Source organism: Buteo buteo, chromosome 14, assembly GCF_964188355.1.
Source record: "Buteo buteo chromosome 14, bButBut1.hap1.1, whole genome shotgun sequence".
Taxonomy (NCBI): domain Eukaryota; kingdom Metazoa; phylum Chordata; class Aves; order Accipitriformes; family Accipitridae; genus Buteo; species Buteo buteo.
In genome coordinates, this window is record NC_134184.1 from 28,693,579 (window position 1) to 28,714,455 (window position 20,877).

General features: G+C 37.1%; 1 protein-coding gene across 1 annotated transcript in view; it reads right to left on the reverse strand.

Annotated features, from left to right (window-relative positions):
- Positions 1–20,877, reverse strand: part of VWA8 (von Willebrand factor A domain containing 8) — a 191,499-nt gene that overhangs the window by 35,993 nt on the left and 134,629 nt on the right. The window contains exons 34-37 of the mRNA XM_075046133.1: positions 19,540–19,694; positions 17,597–17,798; positions 11,864–11,945; positions 9,705–9,909 (exon numbers count right to left, since the gene is read on the reverse strand). Of these exons, the coding sequence (XP_074902234.1) occupies positions 9,705–9,909; positions 11,864–11,945; positions 17,597–17,798; positions 19,540–19,694 (644 nt within the window). The remainder of the gene's footprint in view (positions 1–9,704; positions 9,910–11,863; positions 11,946–17,596; positions 17,799–19,539; positions 19,695–20,877) is intronic.

Consider the following 20,877-nt stretch of genomic DNA (forward strand, 5'->3'; position numbering starts at 1 on the left):
TGGGAAGATCCCATTCTTCATTTACTCTTTTTGGCATAAAGGGAAGAACCCTGCTCAGATGCAAACTGGAAGATATCTGCTCTTATCCTAACATACCTGGGACACGGAGGGAAAGAATTAATCTGCTATTTTGACTTTTCATTAATATACAATATTTTAAACAGGGCAGTTTATAGCCAATGAAGAATATGTGTTACTTTCCATACAGTGCAATAAAATATTGTTGAAAAATATGAATTATGCGAATATAAAACCACTACAAATACTATAAAGTTAAAATATTGGTGTTTTCTTAAATAGCTTGCTTTCTTCATTAGCACTGTGGGCAAAGATTGGGCAGGTATCAGAAGATGATTGCAGGAAAAGAAGTGAAGATGTCTTAGACTTTTGTGCTACAGGTGATTTGGGAGATGTTAATTTCGTCATAAAAATCAGTGAAAAATCTTTTATCACAACCACACACTATTATGAAAAAAGACTAACTTTAGCTAAACCATGAATTTGTGGAAAACCATTATTTTCCAGGTGAAAAAGAAATTAAATAATCCATCCTGCAGTGGCAACAAAGGATTAGGAAATGTATTCCATGGAATGCAGAATATATTTCAGCGGATGTGTAAAAGACTGATCCTTCCCTGAAACAAAATCCTTCTTTTCTTTTGTCCGCCCCCCCTGCAACAATCTTAAAACCTCAGTATTAGCCTGGGCTGCGTTTAGCAGGTCACAAGAACATCCTTTCCTCCAACACATTCTTTATCAGCAGCATGAATATATGCATTATTTTCTCGAAGAGTGTATAAAAGTTCCACATCAGGCAAATCAAAGGCTAATCTGACTGTTCCATGGTTGTTTTATATTCTATTGTTAAATGGATTCTGCCATAGACAGAAAGAAAACATTTTATAAACTGCTTACACAAACTAGTGAGAGAATGGCAAAAATAGGCAAAAAAAATCTCATGGCTTCTATTACTTTTACTGGTACCTCATCATGTGCAGCTTTTTTCTATGTGCTAAAAATTAATAGCACAATTTCTATTCACATCAACCGCACAAAATTAGGCCCACAAGTAATTTTTCCACAGAAAGGAATATTCAGCATTAGACAATGATAATGTATGAAATACATTCTGTTTCTTCAGTTGTATCCTGAAATGAAAAAACATTAGTTGCACTGCAGTATAAAACATTTAATAGGTTTTCTTCATTCATTTGGCTTCTTTCTGGTTTCCTATCCTGTCTGTAAAACTTTGCAAGAATTCAAAATGAACTAATGAAGCTTCATGCATTATCTGACTCCTGTGAACATTTCTCTGTAAAAGTAGCTTTTAAAATTCATACAGGCATTAAACTTCTGTCTCGCATAGCAAAACTATTCAAAGCATCATAGCTTTAATGGAATTTTAGATTTGTAAAATAAAAGTGAATCTAGGTGGGGAAAAAGGTGGATATTTGGAGTGAAACACATAAAAAGGGGTATCTGGCTTGCAAATGAAGTTTTTATACACCAGTGAAAAACCCCAAACCACTATATAAAATGCAGTCATTGCTGCTGTGGGTCTTCTTTTGAACTAAATGCTGTCACTCTAAGAACAAACTCAGAAACTCAGTAGGTGCATTAGAGTCTTTTGTCCATGAATATGGACTCTGTGCCTTAAAACCTGGATAAACTAAATGAAGTAATGAAAGAATATCATACGATTGCTTCCATCTAACAGATCCTCCGCTACGCTAACACCTGTGTAAATGCCATTTGCCTCTGTCATCATTAAAAATTGCCTAGTCAATTCTTTTCAACTAGAAGATGTGAGGTCATCATCTTTTTAGCATGCTAATCCACTACAAGATATTACCAGAGCAGACAGAAAATGTCTCGCTTGGTTATTTATCATGACTACTACACACGTCCTAACATCGATGAACTCGGAAAAAACTGAATTTGGTTTCTTCTGGAGTACCCTGAATAAGCAACAGCTACAAAGACGGGATAAGTGAACACGTTATAACAGTCTGGAATAGTCTGGAGAGAAAACCAGAGGGACATTTCATGGTCAAAAGAAAGTTGAAAAAAAATTACATGTGGAAGCAGAAAAGCCTTATTTTCTATAGACCTAGGACCTTGTCAAATCTGTCCTTAAGAAGCAGAGACCTAAGTTATTAAAAAGCAACTATGTTGTTTCGTTTTCTAAAGGAAAGCCTCCTATATTTAGCACTACTGTAACAGATCAGATGATTTAAATTTTGTCCTTTCACTAATCAGGGAACACCTTTCAAAAGGGCGGAATTCTGAGCATGTATTTGTCTCGCTGGGACAGGAGGATTTCACCGGTGTTAGGAGCTCCAGCCTGTACGTCAGCAGCGCGCACTGCTGCAGACTTTTTGAGATCCGAAAGACGGCGTGTTGAGGTTATTATATTTTCTCCCACAAGAACTGTTGGGCTTTCACAGGAAGGTCAGAGGAAGAAAGAGGAACCTTGTGCTGGATCAGCCTGCTCTAACAAAGTTAAGGTTATTTCCACTCCTGCTCTTTGTCTGTCTGCTCTAATTAGGCTGGAAGATCTTTAGGAAAGGGAATATATTTGAGACGTGTTTGTATAGCGCTTCCAACAAGGGTCTCATTTCAGCTGAAGACATTTATATGAGAAAAAGTATCCGACAGAGAACCGACGATCTTTATCTGACTTGCTTTACCCGGTGGAGATTTTTAGAGAGATGAACTTCTCGAGCCCTGTGGGTTCGTGGCTTTCTCGTCTTACGCTCGCCCATTCGGAGACGCCTTGCTTCGAGGGGCCGCATACGTCTGCTGCTCCTCACTTTGCTAAAATGAATCATGCAGCCCAGGAAAAGGTCACAGACCTAAACTGTGTATTTGGGGCTCACGGATCTCAGAACTGCAAACGCTATCAAACTATATACCTTGTAATCCCCTTATTGACTGATAACTCTGTCATCTGCAGTATTTCAAGTTTCTCGGGATCCTGCACAGGACTGCAGAATGCCATCATATGGCTATTCCAAACTTGCAAAAATCTCCACTGTATATATTTTTCGTAATTTATGGGGTTTGCACCGACAGCATTTAAGAGATGAGCAAAATCACTGTTATTAGCTCACCGATGCCCTCATGTGGTCAGAAAAACTACTTGGTCTAAAGTAGAAAATACAGAACCGGGGGGCAGTGGTGGGAAGGACTAACTTTTATCTGAATAAAGAATTGCAGCTTTGCCCAGTTCCGTCTTAATATCAGGAAAAGGCTGGATTTTTGTTAAAATGTTGTAAAGTAAAATGTCACTTTTAAAAAAGGGAAAAAATTTAAAATCATCAGTATATAGATTAAGGTAGATCCTGAGCAGCAAATATAAACAAACTGGGATCACTGAAACTCCAGATAAACATCCAACCTAAAAAATAAATTTCATCAAACGAACTTCCATTACCCTAAACTTTCAAGTACAAACTGCAGCTTCAGAAAATCAAAAGAAAAAAAGAATGCATTCAATAAAATAAAAATACTGATTCACTTAAAGGGTGAATAATTCATGTAGAGCTCTGCGTGATTAGCTGAGCGGAATACGGATAGAATAAATGAGACTATTCAAGGAAGGGAGTAAGATGATCGTCACCCACGATGAGTGGGTAAGTAAGATGATCGACCCTTCTCCTTCTCCTTGCTGTTACTCTTCAATATTTCCAAGCACAACCGCAGCAACCTGCCTCAGCTGCTTGTGTGCAAGTACACACAAACGTTTAAAACAATGAAAAGGAACTGCTTTTGCCTGTAAAAATTAAGCCTTATTTATTAAGTACAATATACCTGCTGCTTTTTTTTTGATTTAATACCGTCTCAAAAAGAAGCAGGGTAAAGGGTATAGTTGACCACGCCAATCCTTCTCTGGGAGGTAAATGTTTATCTCCTGATACTCCACCAAGGCTCATGGAAGGCTGCGTGGTGTTTAGTGAGCACAGGTTTCGGTGAAAAATTGTAAGAAAGAAAAGGTGACCCTGTGTAAACAAGCTCAGATTCTAATCAGACAGTTTGATCAATGAACTCCCATGATTTAATTGAAGTATGCTTTCATAGAGTTTAGCCATTAATAAAGCATAGCATGACTTCTGTAAAGGAAAACAAAGGAATTCATTTCATATAAATGAGAGCAATCTTTTTGTTATTAATTTTTTTTTCCACAACAACTGTACAGGTAATTCCCAAAAACCTCTAAGGAAAGCACCTACATCATGTTATGAAAACTCAAAGGCAGCTACACAACATTTCTTTTGTTCTGTAAAAGCACTATGAGGGAATGAAAGAAACAAACCTAAGAGTCCTTCCAAAAAATCAACTATAATTAATTCAGGACTAAAAGCACTAATAGCTATCAGCCGCCTTCCCTCTTGCCTTTGTTCTGGCCATACAATGGAGAAATCATATTGCAAAGGTTGTTGATAACCATGACACGTCCGTTCCCCCCTCCCCCCCTTTTTTTTTTTAAATTCCTCTGTAGATTTTACTGGACAATATTTTGTGTGCTGTATCATCCTGCATTCCTGATGATCTCCCTGTATTCCATGATTGCTGTGAACCTCTCGCTGTTGCAACTGGAGGCCAGTCCAACTGTGTTCACCCCGCTCCATTCAGAGATGAAAATCCGTCTGGGAAGAAGGAGGCTGTGAATATCTCCACAGAAAGCTTCTCATTTTCCGAGTCTGGGTAGGTGCCTCAGCTATATTCTAGCTCTGTATCAGGCACACACCAGCTAAAATAACACCTCGGGTGTAAAAGCCAGATAAGAGGCAGGACTTGTGCCAACAGGTCTGTTAACTGGCTGACTACAGGTGAGAACATGACAAAAGGAGGGAGAAATGTTGTTGCATTCCTCATGGCTAAGTATATGTGTAACAAAGGGATCCTGAGATCTTTTTCCTAAATTGCTTTAAAATCTCTTCCTCTAAATCCACTTCCAAATTCCTGTTCATCATGGGTACCTGCAAAGTTATGATGATCTCCTGAGGCAATTCTAATTTGAGAGAGTCAAAGTCCAGGTATGACATCCAGGCAAAAACCTGAACTTTTGAGAGTGTGTGTATCAATGTGTGTATGCATGTGTGCACATATGTAAATATATATGTGTGTGAATATATACACACACACACAACTACATAGGTACCCCCCCCCCCCCAATTTAACATGACTGTGGTTCTTTTAACGTCAACTATAAATCTGATATTATTGGCATTATGATTACTTTAAAACTGTACTCAACTTTTACTTCGGTTCAACACAGGCTTTACCTCAAGTCTAGGTAGGATAGGAACACATTTTAAATATATTTCTAACGATGGGCCTGTCATCCCATAATAGCCACTTAGTGTTTGCCTTTGCCGTCATCGGATCTAAAGGTTAACTGATGGATTGCAGATGGAAGTCTGAATGTTGGGAACTACTACTGAGTGCTGCTGAACTCATCAAAATGCTGTTTTTAGCAAAAAGCCCTTGCATCATAGATGATCTGAGGAGTTAAGACACAGGAAAAAAACACCCTTATTTTTTTTAGCTATTGGTGATGAACACATATACATTGCTCTTTTACATTACTGACATGAACCATATGTTCATCTCTTGTAGCTGTTCACAGGACATAGAATAACTTATGTGTTCTGTTATCATTTTTGAGTGCTGCTATAAGACTGTGAAGACAGCCATTTAAATCTGAGAAAAATATCTATTTATTGCATTTCTTGAGTTTTGCTGAATACGTCTATACTCATCTCAGCTAAGCATGTTTCAACCTCGAGCTATCTAGAGTTGACATTGGTTTTCTTAGGTGGCTGTACTGCATTTATATGCAATTTTTTTCCCAATTTAAGGTATATTCGTACTGATCGCACAATTCAAGGACATTCAAGCTACTCAGCTTGGCAACACAGGTACAAAGCGTGTTTATATATCCTTATGGGTGTATACTGCATTTATCCCACCTCTGACACTGCAGTGTAGACATACAGCGTGAACTTGAACAAGTGACCTGCCTTCCTTATGTCTCAGTTCACTCCCCTGGACAGCAATGATGACACTTACTGGCTCCAGATGTTGCAATAATTACATATTTAAATGTTTAGGGGTTCTACAGGGAAACAGTTATGGATGGATGAAGTAATTTTTTTTTTTTCCACTTCTTCATTTAGCTAGTTACAATGACTCATGCTTTGTGGAAACACTATATCAGTAAAATGTTAACTAGGCAGAGCAGAAACCAAAAGAACATGCCTCTAGCGCTACTGGGAAAAGGAATCGCAATTTAAGATAAAAGCTTTCATTTTTGACAGAAAAGCATTCTCTCAGTCAGTTCCCCAGGGCAGAAGATCTTGAATGAAATCTCCCAAAACCTCAATCTAAAGCCTTCCCTATTCTTACATACATTTCATTCATGTCTTTTTTTAGTGCCAAGGCCCAAAACATATCCAAAATATACCCAAGTCATGCTGAGGTGTCCACCTCTAGGACCTCTTCCAACAGAATGAATCTGGGCCAGTGCTGCCTGAATTTCTACACACAACTGCAGAAATGTCCCTAGTGCATTTGTTGTTCAAACCACTGGTGAGAAGCAACCAAAGATTTTTTTTTTTCCTCATTCATGCGTTTTTCTAGATTCATTCCACCATCTCAGTTTTGTGATGCTGTGAACTCTAACACGACTTAACTGTTCAGTTGGCTTTTTGCTAGAAAATAGGCAGATCGGGTCAAGTCTCAAAAGCAAAGTGGGGGAAAAAAAAGGGAGAGAACATTTCCAGGTTGCTTCTTGTCTCCGGAAGGGCTTGATGTCATATTAAGGAATTGGCCAAATAAAGATCTGCCCCCCAACAGGTGGACTATTACTGATATCAGTATCAATAATACAAAACAAGTGTTGACTATTTTGAAGACTGCCACGACATTATATCAAGGGAGCCTAATTACCGATTATAAGTGGAACAGCTGTTTGTTTTCCTCTGTTTCATTGCTTATGTACATCCAGCCTGTTTCTGAGATCTAATCAGTTTGTGAAAGTCAAAATGCAGCCCAAGAAGATAGTACCAATAGTTCCAACTGAACCCTAAAGATTTGTTTCCAGTTCTTTGAATCTATATTTATATTGAAAGCCCTCTGATTGTTTTTTCTCTCAAAAGTCAGGAAGCATCAGAGAGAGTCTGTGTGTTTTTGCAGAACATTGGTTCTCAACCACCTAGACAGGTCTCGTTTTGGTCCAAGAACATCATCACGAAGGGCTAATAAGCTTTGCTAAGCCTGTAGTAGCTTTGTGGGATGCATCAATGTCAGCTTTTAGGGAAGGGGAAATTGGGGGTGGGTGGGGAATGAATTCTAGTGATATGTGGAACAATGACAATTTTCTTAAGTGAGCTTCTGCTACAAGATGATGGGGAATGATGAGTTTAGTCAAGGAATTAGAGATGCCTCATTAGACTCCAAGATACTTAACATGAGCATGAGCATGAAACATTATACAAAGGAAGGTGATTTTCATACACTTGAACAAACAGATCAACATGTGGCTGCAAAATATCTCCAATTCTGTAAAAGCAGGTATCAGGAAATATTTAGCTGCAGCTTTCTTAGCACAGTAATTGTCTCTAGAACAGGCAACACCGGAGTTCTTGCTATGCCTACTTTACACAGCGAATCTACATGAGTATGTTTTCAAGCTAACAGGATCCTTTCATTTCCAGAAATGAATGCCTTAATAAAGTATGGCTTTTATGTCTAGGTCCATTGAAAAATTGAGTTAAGTAGGAAAGGTGAAGGCCTTCATCTCCAAATAGCAAAGTACAGAGTTTACACAGCAACTACATACCTATTATCTTATTGGAGATATCCATAAAGTAAAAGATTTAATTTATTGCTTATTGCTTTGTAATGATTTTGTAAGCAAGGTTTCCTAGGTCTCATTATCTTTCCATTTAAAGCAACATGTTTAAAGTAGAGAAACAGAAGTTAGTGATAATCACGCAAGTCTGAAGATCACACAGGAGGCTTTGTTTCAGCCCTTTAGCTCAAATCAAACAGTATGCCATTTTGAGTTCTAACAAACGACTGACTTGAGCTATATACCCTCTGTTGACAGAGGAAAGAAGAAACATGCTCTAAGAAGACTTTACCCTGGAATGTGTGTACTAATTAGAGACGCAGGCTGTCAGGAGAGAGAAGTTCTACAACAGATCTTGAAAACTGCTTTGTGACTGTGGGAAAACTTCTTAGCCTTTTTTAAAAATGGTTACTTGACATCACTAGTTAAATGACTTAACATTTTCTGATGATGTGTACTTTCCAAGCAGTATTCTCTAATATTTATGATTGACAGTACAGTAACACTGTTGAATAAAATTACAAGTTATTAAAAAAAAAAAAAGAAAAAGGAAAACCAACTATTAAACTAAGTAAAATTCTAACTGTTCCTCCTGACTCTTTTCATTTCTACGAGTCAACTCGATCAGTAGACAAAATTGGGCTGGTGTAAACCGACTATATCTGACCATAAGATGGTGCTAGTGCTACTGCTTTGGTAATAAAAATGGCACTGGTAAAGCAACAAGTATCCACACAAACGTGCTACTGGGTAAGTTTCCTTTTCTCATGACTTTTATGAAAGGCATTTGCTGAGGTCCAGTAACAAGAACACGTCAGTTCTTGCACAAGTTTCTGTAACTGCAGAACATCTTGTAGAAAGGGAGCTCAGAGTGGGAAAAGGAAGTGAAAGAAGAGCTACAGTTTTGGCCTAATAAATCCCATACACGCTTGAGATACCTGGACACCTTGTAAACAAAAATATAGAGAGATCTAATCTAGAAAAGACTCATCCTGTTTTCCCATTCTAATGCACTGTGAAAGTTGTTACAGAAATCCATGAAACAGAAATAATTACAATAGTAGGTAGAGACCAGATCTTCCCAGTCAAAAGTGGAGAAGTCCTCCTAAAGCACACTCTAGTTTTTCAGTGATACCTTCTCCAATCACTAACAGAAGTTAAAGATGCAGTTGAACAGTTCTGAATTTTCCCTCTGTGTTGCAATGGTGATCATACATACTAGCCAGTACATTAACACTTGTGTATACATACATACATGCACAGACAGCATACATGTATATGTTGTATATTTTCAACATCTACCTAAACATTCCACATGAGAACATGGCTGTATGGAGACCCTTGTAACTGTGCTCAGATGGAAGAATTTTCAAAATCAGCCAAACGCACTACTGTGAACTCAAGGCATCTTCCACCTAGAGTTTCAAGTTTCTTTTCTAAAACACAAACACAGTAATTTTTTCCAAGTATTTGAACTGTGGAAAAATATATGCTTTCCTTAAAAATTAATTTCATTATTCTACATTTTGAAAGTTGCAGTTAAAAATCAGCAGGAGATAAAGAAATGATTTGCATTTAAATGTAGTGGAATTTGGCAAAAATACAAACACTGCATGAAAAAGAGACTGTCCGTAACCATAAATACAGGGGTCACAAATACGCTTTTTAATTAAGCTATTGTGTCTTTTTTTTTTCAGTGAAGACATCTATTGAATTTTTCTCGCAGGCCTATTTCTACTTCACAGTGTTTTCCAGCACAGCTCTACCTCGACCCTTCTCCCAGCTGAAAACTCATTTGCAACTCCTGTCGTTAAATGTTTTTCGTTTCAGCTTTGTGAACTCCTACCTGCACAGGACGACCATCTTCTTGGCCAATCATGTTCCTCCAGTCCTGCAGCGACCGCTGGAGGCTCTCCAGCCCCGTCTCCCAAAGCCTCACACCACCTCCCATGTCCACAGTAACCAAACCCACTTTGCCCAGCGGTGCCAAGAGGGCATCGGCGTCCGAGATCTTAGAGAGCCACGATGTATATGGAGAGAGAGACTGTGATCTGAAAAACAGGGATTCGTGTGATTTTTCTTGAAGCTGCAATTAAAAAGAGGACGGGTATTTCTGTAGTTAAGGTGACAATTAAATGAAATTACATCCTCGTTCCATGAGAGACTATAACTAAGCCCTGCAGACCCTTTATTTTGTCTGAAACATTTCACCTGCTGAAACTGGATACGACCAAAAGATACTTGTCAGTATAAAAAGCAGTATAAAAGACCTGGCTGAAAGGGAATGTGTCGCCTAACCTACTGTTGTATCTCATCTGTCTGAAAATAGTCTTTACAAAAAAACTATAGGAAATTTGAAAAATTTTAAAATGTGTTATAGAAAAATAGAAAACTACAAAAGAAATAGGAAAGACCATGACCTGGGCACTGAGGAAAATACCTTTCCATCAACTTAAAGTAATAACTTTCTCTAGTGCTTTAATAAAAACAAAGGTTTAACCACTCATTTAAAGATGGCACAGCTTTATGCACAGAGAATCTCAGCACTGCTTTAAACTGTCAACTTGCAGACAAGTTTACTGCTGAAACAGAGGGCCTAATAGCTACATAATATGAAGAGAAATTTAGATAAAGTAGGAAAGATGCTTTGCATTTTTTCAGTACTGTTAATGACATGCATAATGACTTGGCAACTTGCACTAATACTACAATTAATAATCTTTAAAGATAAAAGAAGCAATAACACATAGGCCTCTACCTATGGACTCAAATTGCCATGTACTAATTCAACTGAAGAAGAGTTATCTTAGCATTTGACCAGGCTAACTATGCCAGGAGGAAAAGCTGTTAGATTTTAGCACAAAACTATGCATATATTTGAAAAGTCACTTTATTTATCAGTTCTTAATGGAGTACATTTTTAAATCCGGACTTGTGCTCAGATTTGGCATAAATAGCTTAAGTCCTCATACTAGGTTAAGGGTCATGATGTTGAAGTTTGGCTTTGTAATTTTTGTTATTTCTTATAAAATCCTAGTGTAAAATAAAGTGTGATTCCCTATTATTTCTATGTTAATGCCTTACATTTTGAATGACTGTGTAAGATGTAGGCCAATGGATCAATTATAAAATGGTGAACAGTCCAAAATTAATTCTCTATTAATTAAAAAATTCCACAGATTATTAATGATGCAAAATTAGTTTAAATGAGAATCAATTAATATTGTCAAACCCAACATCAAATGGATAGAATTAAAAAAAAGAAATATAAAATTCCTGATGTGTGGGTTTCATACATGTGCTAGTTAAACATGCAAAGTTGAGAGACTACTATTTAAAACAAAAACCTTTATTATTACTGCAGTGGAAAATGACAATTTGTAACCAAAATATACATTTATATCATAAAACATTTGTAAATATGCTCTACAATGGTCAGAGATGGATGTTAAACCCAAACAGAAGCCACACGGTCTGGCTATTTTAAGGTCACATGCAAGATGCTTGTGTGGAATGTATACTTTCCAAAGGGAGAAGCAAAACTTAGAGAAGCTCAAGTTATTCTCAAGGTGAACTATATATTGGACCAAAACTTGATGCCTGGTTTCCTAACACCTAGCACTGGATCATTCTGCCTGTCTTTGTTAGACCCTGAAGACAGAGAAAAAGGAAAAGAAAATAAAGATAGCAAAACAAAATGAAAGAGGGTAGAGGATAAAGTGGTGAAGAAGTGGAAAGAGCCAAGGGAGTGAAAATCAGAAGATAAAGCTACCTTTCATGTTTACTAATTAATTGCTACATTTTCATTGGTATCACCTAGTAAACAGATAAGAACTGTTAACAAAAATATGCTGCAACAATTGCAGAATTTTATCCACTAGGTATGAATTATTCTTACTTCCCACATCAGAAGAAATATTTGCTTATCCTGAAGTAATAATACACACTAAATTCTCTTTGCTCTTCTGTAAGACAGAGGCTGCTCTAATCAATAAAATCAGTTACCTCGGAATAGCAATGTATTTGATTTTCTTTGAGTTAAGATCTGTTACTTCCAAGTATCCAGCAGCTTGTGGAGGAGTGACATCTGAAAACAAACAAACATGTTATTTTCCTGCTGCATGATTAACCGGTTATTGCATTTGCATTTAGCAGATTAAATTTAAACATTTCATTATACAGTACCTGTCAGAAAATAATAAGCTTTCACATTCAGCGCAGGAGTGTAACTTGCAAATACGGAATTGCTGTACTGTTATGATAGTGACTAACCAGACAGGCAGAATTATAAAAGAACAATGTATTTGTATAGCAAATGTCAAAATTACAGACAAATATAGCCTTACTCACAAAAGCACTGATCAGGCATTACTGCAATCCCTAACTCACTGCTTTTATCTGTCACTGAAGATAACGTCAGCTGTATATCTGACTTTAAAAGCATATTGAGGAACATTTCAAAACATTGTGCTTATGATTCCTGCTTCAAAATTTCCCAATAATATTAACCTAAATGTTGTTGCCTTAAATTGAACCAGTCTTTTTGCAGGTAGATTCCCAGTATGCAAAGATTTTATAACTTCATAGTAAATAGTCCTAGACTATCGGGCATTTAATATTCTGTTTATAGATAGCTTAATGAATACAGCTAATTCTATGGTCCCTCCCTCAGAAATAAATCTCTGTGTGTGTGTGTGTGTCCCTACACTGGCTTTTGCCAACATATGAGTACACTCTGCCTGGGCTCAGAAGTGGCTTCCAGTTAGGAGCTGGCTTTCATCTACCTGGAATAAATTGAGGAACTTAAGTTTTTCAGAAAAGAAACCAGAAGACTGAATTACACTGCATAGTATGGGTACAAAATATCATTGTCACAAGATGAAAGCAAGTCTAGATTTCCTTCTGAAACAACTTCTCTTTCACCTCCTTGAAATGAAGGAGAGCCTGATGTTACCTGCAGAAGTGTTGATGCTTGCACACAGCACGCACAGACGGAAAAGACCAGTAAGACCAGCAGTATAAGGGGATCTAACATTCAAATGAGTATAAAGAATAACCCACAGCAGCACTTTAGGCATATCTACTTTATCTACATATCTATAGTATGCAAATCTACAGCAGCACATCTGTTGACTTTACTCATCTTCATAAAAATGGAAATATCAAGCACATTGGAAATAGGAAAAAAAAGTCTGGAAAAATGCAGGTTTGTGGGCCACAGAGCACTTTTTTGTTTTGCCTAGATTTTGTTACTGTTTTAAAATGTGCTCTCTCTTTCGGTGGTAATGAAGAATAAGATGTACATTAAAAATTCTGATGAAGATCTACAACACAGAGCTGATACTGAACTGGAAGGGGTAGAACTGTGGGATAAAAATTAAAAATTAAGTTAATAACTTAGAGAGAAAACACAAATCAACCAAATTAAATTATAGAAAGACAAACAATTGAAGAGTAGGAAGCTAAGAAAAGGTAATCAAACGTTTAAATGCAACACAGGAACAACTGGCCAGGCCCCAGAACTGCAATCAAGAATCTTACGATGAAACATGAACATCAGACCTAAATAAGTGCAGTTTGTTCCTCTTTTGCTGAAGCCCAACAGAGAGCAGCTATGCACAGCTCCAGACATCAAACAGACATCAAACTTTCCTACATGTGTGTAGGAAAACACAGACACATGAGAGAGTCCTGGGGGTGACAAAGAGGTTAGAATGGATGGGCCATAAGAACAAACATAAGGAATTGACTTTTTTTGTGTGTCTAAAAAAGAGACTTTTTTTTAAAAAAACACATCCCATGATATCAAAAAGATCCTTACAATATTATCCTGAGTGGAGGTGACATGAAGTATTCAGTTTTGTTTACAGCAAAAAAAAAAGCTGGATTCTAGGAAAAGCTTTTCTTATACAAGGAGAGTAAAGCACTGCAATAGGCCAATTGTTTGACAAACATCAGTTAAGAAGAGTCTAAACATGTGTCATCCTGTCCCTATATAAATAGGTGGACCAGATGATGTGTTGAGGTTATTCCTGTAACTGTGTGTGTTACACTACATGTTGTTCCCGTTACTGTCACACTAATAGAGATACGCACTCAGTAATAAACTGTTATTTTATATTCCTGTATAGAAAGTGCTGAGAATCCGAGTAAATATTTGCTCTCAAGTAGCCCTCATTTCTATAGCCCTGTTCTTAGAATAAACATGAATACTTATTTGCTGGATTCTGCCATGATCTCGTGTGAGTTTATATTTTGTGGCCATACATCTATTTGGCAGTCTTTGGGGAGATTATTACTTGTTATAGTTTCTTTTCAAACATAACTATTATCCTGGTTTACAGTTCCAATAAAACACAAAGGAAATTACTTCTTTGCTTGTTGTTCCTGGAACAGTTTCGGTAATACATATTGGAGCATGCTATGGTTTGGCTGAGTACTTTGAATTATTAATAGAACTGGAAGGCTGTGTGCCAGAACTGACCAGTTGTCCAAGAAGATGAGAAAGAAAGCCTGATAGATACGCAAACTGAAGCAAAAATATAGACCAACTTCTCAAAGGCAACATAAGACATTAGTGCAAAAACTTCAAGGGACTGCCACGTACTTGATTTTATGTAGTAGGATGCCTTTGCTTCACTATGTTATCTCCCAGGAAAGGATACAAAGAGTTATGAACGAAGTCTTATACAACTTTATAGGTAAGTAACTACAGGTTTCCAGTGCAGAAACAACAGCACAGATGAATCACCAAACGTCCAAAGGCCTCCATGAATTATGCAGCACACTCAGGAATAAGCAACACTGAATCTCTAAGGGATGAAGACTCTTAAGGAGCTACTGGTAGCAGTTAAATGTGCATTCAATTAAAAATTCTGTCGATTAGTGAGATTGAGAGGCAAACTCCAGAAGAAACAATAGTCCAGCAGAGAGGGCTGCAAACACTGGATCCCAAATGGGCACAGTAAGGACTTCTTATCTCACCTTCCAAGTGAGTACATGAATGCGTGTCTCTTTTCTTCTGTCTTCTCTTTTTCTCTTGGAAAGATTTTGGATTTATGCCATAACAACGGCAATACTAGCTCTCTCTAATCTAGTACCCTGTCTCCAAGAGTAGTTAGATGCTCGACAAGTGTAAGAATGGACAAGCACACGTGGTATTTTCCTCAAGTCACCAACCAGTTCCAGTCCAGGGGCTTCTTAAACTGAATGTGGTGTCTATGTTTTTATGTCTACGTATTTAGTAACTTTCCACGAGTTTGTCCAGTTTTCCTTTGGATCCATGTTTCAGCATTCACAACATCCTTTGGGAAGCAGTTCCACAGGTTGGTTCCCTGCTCTGTGAAGAACCACCTCTTGTTTGTTTTGATGAAGTTCCCACTAGCCCCATTAGCTTCCCCCTAACTCTAGTACTGAGTGTAAAATTGTTGCTTTTTCCACGTCTCCATGCCACACATGTTCTTGTAGAACTCCACCATATGCCCCTTTTCTGATCTTGTCTCCACATGCAGGAGATTTGGCTGATGTAATCTTGCTCATCCTTGTCACCCTTTTCTGAACTTATCCCAGTTCAGCCTTCTCCCACCTTGAGACAGAGGACCAAAACTACACGGTGTTAAGGACACACAGATTTATACAACAGCACAAAGATGTTCTCTGTTTTCTCTCTGTTTCTTCCCTAGTAATTCTTAACATTTGATTTGCCTTTTTTGACTGCTACTGAGCTTTGAACTGGTATTTTAATGAAACTATCTATCATAACACCAAAATCATGCTCCTGAGATGCACTGATCAGCCCCACCATTTTAGATGTAGAATTAGGACTCCTCCTTCATGTACATTATATTTACCTATACTGAATTTCATCTGCCATTTCTATTGTAGTCAGCATCGTAGTCCTTCTGTAATCCTTCATGGTGAATCCTTTCTACTGTGAATAATATCCAGTATCATCAGCAAACAGTCATTTCACTGTTCATTCATTTTTTTAATTTTTCTGGTTCTTTTATCGTGACCATGCTGAGTAGCATAGGTCTCTGTAGGATTCCACTCATAGCTCCTCCACTAGAAAAACTGGCCATTAAGTTATAAATGGAAATGTCTGAAGTCCTGAAAAAAGGCTACGGAAGAGAAAACCTAGAGTCTTGCTCAAGTCCAATTTAATTGTATCAGTAAGGTCATATTAAACATGATTCAGTTAAGATCAATTTTGGTAATTCATAAATTAAAACATCATTTAGAACAGAAAAATCAATAATAATGATCCTCAAGAAGGACTTAAATCTTTCAACTTAGATGGCCATAAAGCAAAAATGAACCTCATAAAATTTTCTATAAATTTAAAGCTATCAATCACTATTCATGAATATATTTCACCATAGTTGAGGAAAAAAAAAGTTAGTATCTCGTTCAGCTGTAACAAGAGATATAAATTAAATTGCTTGGTTAGACAGAAGCCAATTCTCAGACAGATAATTTGCTCAGGTCACTGGTATCCAGGATTCATGAAGAATGTCCCCTGGTTTTTAATTATATTAATCTAGCATTATAAAGTGTTATATACCACAGCAACTTAAAAGACTTTCAGAAATAACTGTCAAGATCTCAATTTTAGGTATCATTTGGAAGCACTGTATCCCTCCCTCACTCCCAAATTAATAGACTAATTTTAAAAAAAACTCAGAAGATTTACCTTCTGAATTTTTATACCAGCTACTTCAGAGTAGGTTTTGGGTTTTTTTTATCATAAAGGCCTAAAAAAAAAAAAAAAGACCCAGTCTGACCCTTCCACAGTTTATAAAGTATGAGAAGATTACAGCCTGAAGTGGCATAATTCCAAGATCGTCATGCTAACTCTAGGTTTTATTAAGTTTAATCTTTTTAAAAGCTAACCTTCTATTTACAAATGTAGGCAACTTCAGTTTTCTACCCTGTTTATATCCTTGACTTTGTTTCTTTAGTCAAGTGAATGTTCTATCCTTTTAGTAATAAATAAAAGGATTTCTCTACACAGTGAATTTAATCTGTGTTAGACCATTTATTTTGTAAAAGGGAGTTAATTCGGAATAAAGCATTTTATTTGCGGACAGAGAGTTCACATACAGAACAAGTCAGGAATAGCTTCTTGCTGATGAATTCCGAAAACCTGCCATTCTACCATATACATATATTTTGGGGGTTTTCTCTTTTGATAGTGACCTTTCCTTGGAGATTTCTAGACTTAATTAATGCAAGACTCACAAATGCTGTTATTTAGCACTAACTGGTATATTTTTAGTCATTGGCTGAAGAAGCTAAAGATACAATGATAACAGAAAGCTTGCCATGGCAGCACAAAAAAGCCTGAAGGCTGGTAGTCTATACCTGCTTTATTAGTGTACAAGCGGAGGATGGTTTTGTTGTATGTGAATGTTGCTCATGCAACATTCTCTTGGACAAGAGAAGAACTAAAAAGCCTGGGTCTCTTCAGTTTGGAGAGGAGGCACATGCACCTGAAGTTTAAAGTCATGAAGGTGATGGGTAAGGTGAATGCAGAACTGTTATTCTCCCAGTATAATTCAACATGTTAATAAGATCCAAACTGATTTTAACAGTGAGTGCAACTATTCTCATTCCTCCTCAAATGCTTGCTTTATGATTCTTTAAGAATATTTTGGAAAAAATTCATGAGTGATTGCAGTTTACAAGCCAAAAACAAGCGTGTACAGTTGTTGCAGCACAAGTATATGAACCTCTTACCTTTTGGGTAAATGTCTTTCAAAGGCACATCTCCAGGTGCTAAAATTCTGACTATTTGATTAGAAGCCAATAAAGTTACACAATTGGTTTGTTTTGCAGCTCCTGTTTTCCTCCGGGCTCCATAATAAAATGGATCAGAAGGAGAAGCACGTTTGCAACTCAGAGAGGAGTTTCTTTTCCAGCTATACACTTCACTAGGAGACTGCAAGAGAGAAGGAGTCTACTGAACAAAACATTATTATTATTGAGCTTAAGAACAAACATTTCTCGATAAGTCCCACTTTTTATCTAATTTCAAATCAAATGTAGCTCCTGTGGTTACCTCTCATGTCACCGCATGACAAGGAGAAGACCTCGATTATTCTGTCATTAAAAACTCCTATAGGAGTGAAAAACAACAGACCACCTACACAGATTTTAGGAATTGAGACTCTTTGAAGATCTGAAGTTGAATCAACATTTTTTTTTCATGTTGAACCAGGAACAGAAAGCATTGAAATAACCTGATCTGGAATCAAACTATGTAACAAACTGTTACCATAATCTAAATTTCCACTAATGTAGATAAATGCAAACAGATATTTCAGTAATGAATTCAAAGGTAGGCATTAAGGCTGGGATTTGGCTCCAGGTTCAGAGACATAAATGTAGGTGCCCACATGTGAGCCAGGTGCTTCATCTCCCACTATAACCAGTAGAGCCTAGAGAATAAATCATCTCATCTTGAAGAAGGCCACTACGTTTGGTCAGCTGAGCGTTGCTACTACGAGTAAGAGCTTAGATACCTTGTTCATACTAAATACCTACACCATTACCACTAACCACCGAATCTGAAGTTTCGTCCCACCACCCTCACGTTCACCTTTAGCACTCCCTCTTTGACATTCACGTGGAGATTTAAAACCATGTGTAAGGAAAGACAGGGCTTCAGTCTAAATCAGGGAGAGCAAAATGCTTCATCTCCAGTGTCGGTTCTGAAGTGTGTAGCATCTCTAGTACTCCCTCCTCTAGACCACCTCCCTTTTACACATATATTATAAATAATATGAAAAGCTAGTAAAATGAATGTGGCAATATAAATCCAAATCAAGTAAAACTCAAAAGCTAATTGCAAAGACAAGGAACGTCTTATTGACAAAAACATATTTTTGAATCATTTTGGATTTCAGAGTATTTTCTTCAATCATTTGGCTTTCCCCAAATTCATGTCTATTAACAGTTACATTTTCTAATTTGCCTCAGTTTATTAAGCAAACTTGATATAGAATTATTTATTCCATAAGCCCCACAGTTTTTGTAGGTAGTAAATATAAATAAATCCAAGGAATTAAACATACTGCTTTTATTTTCCCTGTGTTTACCTCCACTCCTTGCAACAGCCTTAGTCATTACACTGTTAAGTTTCAGTTTCCTTTCTGGTCCTTTTCTAATTGTGTCACAGGAGAGAGCACAATTACATGCAGTATTTACACTTCACTACATTATTAAATAGTGAAGGGGCTGTATAGTTTTGTTACCATTTTCTGTATCTGTTTTCTTTTTCTTAAATCTAGAGTCTTGTTAGCTGCTGCACACTGAGCAAAAAGTTCACACTGAACAGTCCAACATGGTACTGATATCTTTTTTCTCAGTGGTTATATTTAATTAAAAATCTAAAAAACCCACAGGATTTAGAAAATATTCCTCCAGCCAGCACTATTCAGAACTTGCCTACAATGAATTTTGTCTGTGCTAGACATTATGTGGTCCAATTTCTTACTATTTCAAACTCCACTGAAATCCCTCTAGATTAGACTACCCTACGAAACGGTGTACACCACATGCATTTTGTCATCTACCGCCATTCCCTTCTTTTTCCACATCATTTGGTAAACAGGTACTTAACTGGTTACAGAATAAATGAGATCATATTACTTCATTGTATAATAATGCTGAGTATTTACCAAGAGGTCTGGGAAACCAATAACAATAGTAGCATAATTATGTTCATCTGAGAAAATCCTGTTGGGGGAGCTGATCTTTTGTCCCACAGCTGCACTGAGGTTTTCTGAAGATAGCTGGTCACTTGAAACGGCATGCGGCACACACAGTTCTGACGCTAAACAGGGAAATTAAACAAAATGAAAGTCATTAAATCCAGATGTGCAATAGGAAACAATATTAACTGTAGCAGTGCTGAGCACTGATCATTGCTATTACTTTGAGCATAAAATTACTAAAAAGCAAAAGATTTGATTATACTACACTATAACACAGAAAAGAAATCAGGAAATAATGTTATTTTTGTAAAATACTTAAAATCAGGAAATACTAGCTTTGTAGTTGCTTATACCACTTAATTTTGCCCTCTACTGTGCAAATGAGGCAGGAAGCCTGTGGAATAGAACAGCTTGTGATCTCATTGAAGATTGCTATAATGCAAATGCACAAAAAGGCAAAACGCAGCTTTGCACAGGTAAGTGTCAACGTGACACTTCTTGGCAGCTGACTTGCTGTCTGCAATTTAAATAATGTTATTTGTAACACATTTCTGGTAAATAATGGTCTAGTTTTCTTTTTCTTTAAGCTAAGGAAAACTAAATTATATTCTGTGCAACTGTAACTGTAATAGCTTTTTACCTTGCCTCAAATTATCAACACAGTCAGAACCCGCTATCTTTAGTTCTGAAGCATACACTGTTCCCACTTCAATGGGCAGACTATCTCGTTTACCTGGCAGTGGGAGAAAATCTTTCCTCCCTCAAAGGCTGAATGGGCTACTGGTTTGGGTCAGTGGCAAACCCACACTGGTCTACCTTTTTCTTAGTTCTCCTGCCACAGGTTCTGCCTCAAAGAATGAGAAGAGGCTGAAGATGTTATATTCGGGGTTTGCTGGATGATTTGGAAAAAAGCGGAGAGGGGATATGGTAACTTTTTAGATTGGAAGAGAAGAAATAAGATAACAAAGGACAAAAATAGCACAAAAAGCATGCAGCAATAAACTGTCCACAAATACTTTTGAGACTGGAAATTATAATAACGTTTCTACCCATCTGAGGAATGATCTTCTATAATGGTTTCTAAATAAGGCAGTAAGAGGAAGGAAACTACTATGCTCTGATGGAGCTTGATAAGTTGATAGAGTAAACTACAAGAGATAAAAAGGATCCCAGATATTTAAGCTGTGGTTAGAGTCTTTGGTAACCAATTTGTTGCTGTTTGTGTAAAATAAGCTGTATTTGTTATTTGTCAATAACATTTGCTTGTATGGTATTTGCACTGTGTTAATCTCATTCTTCATA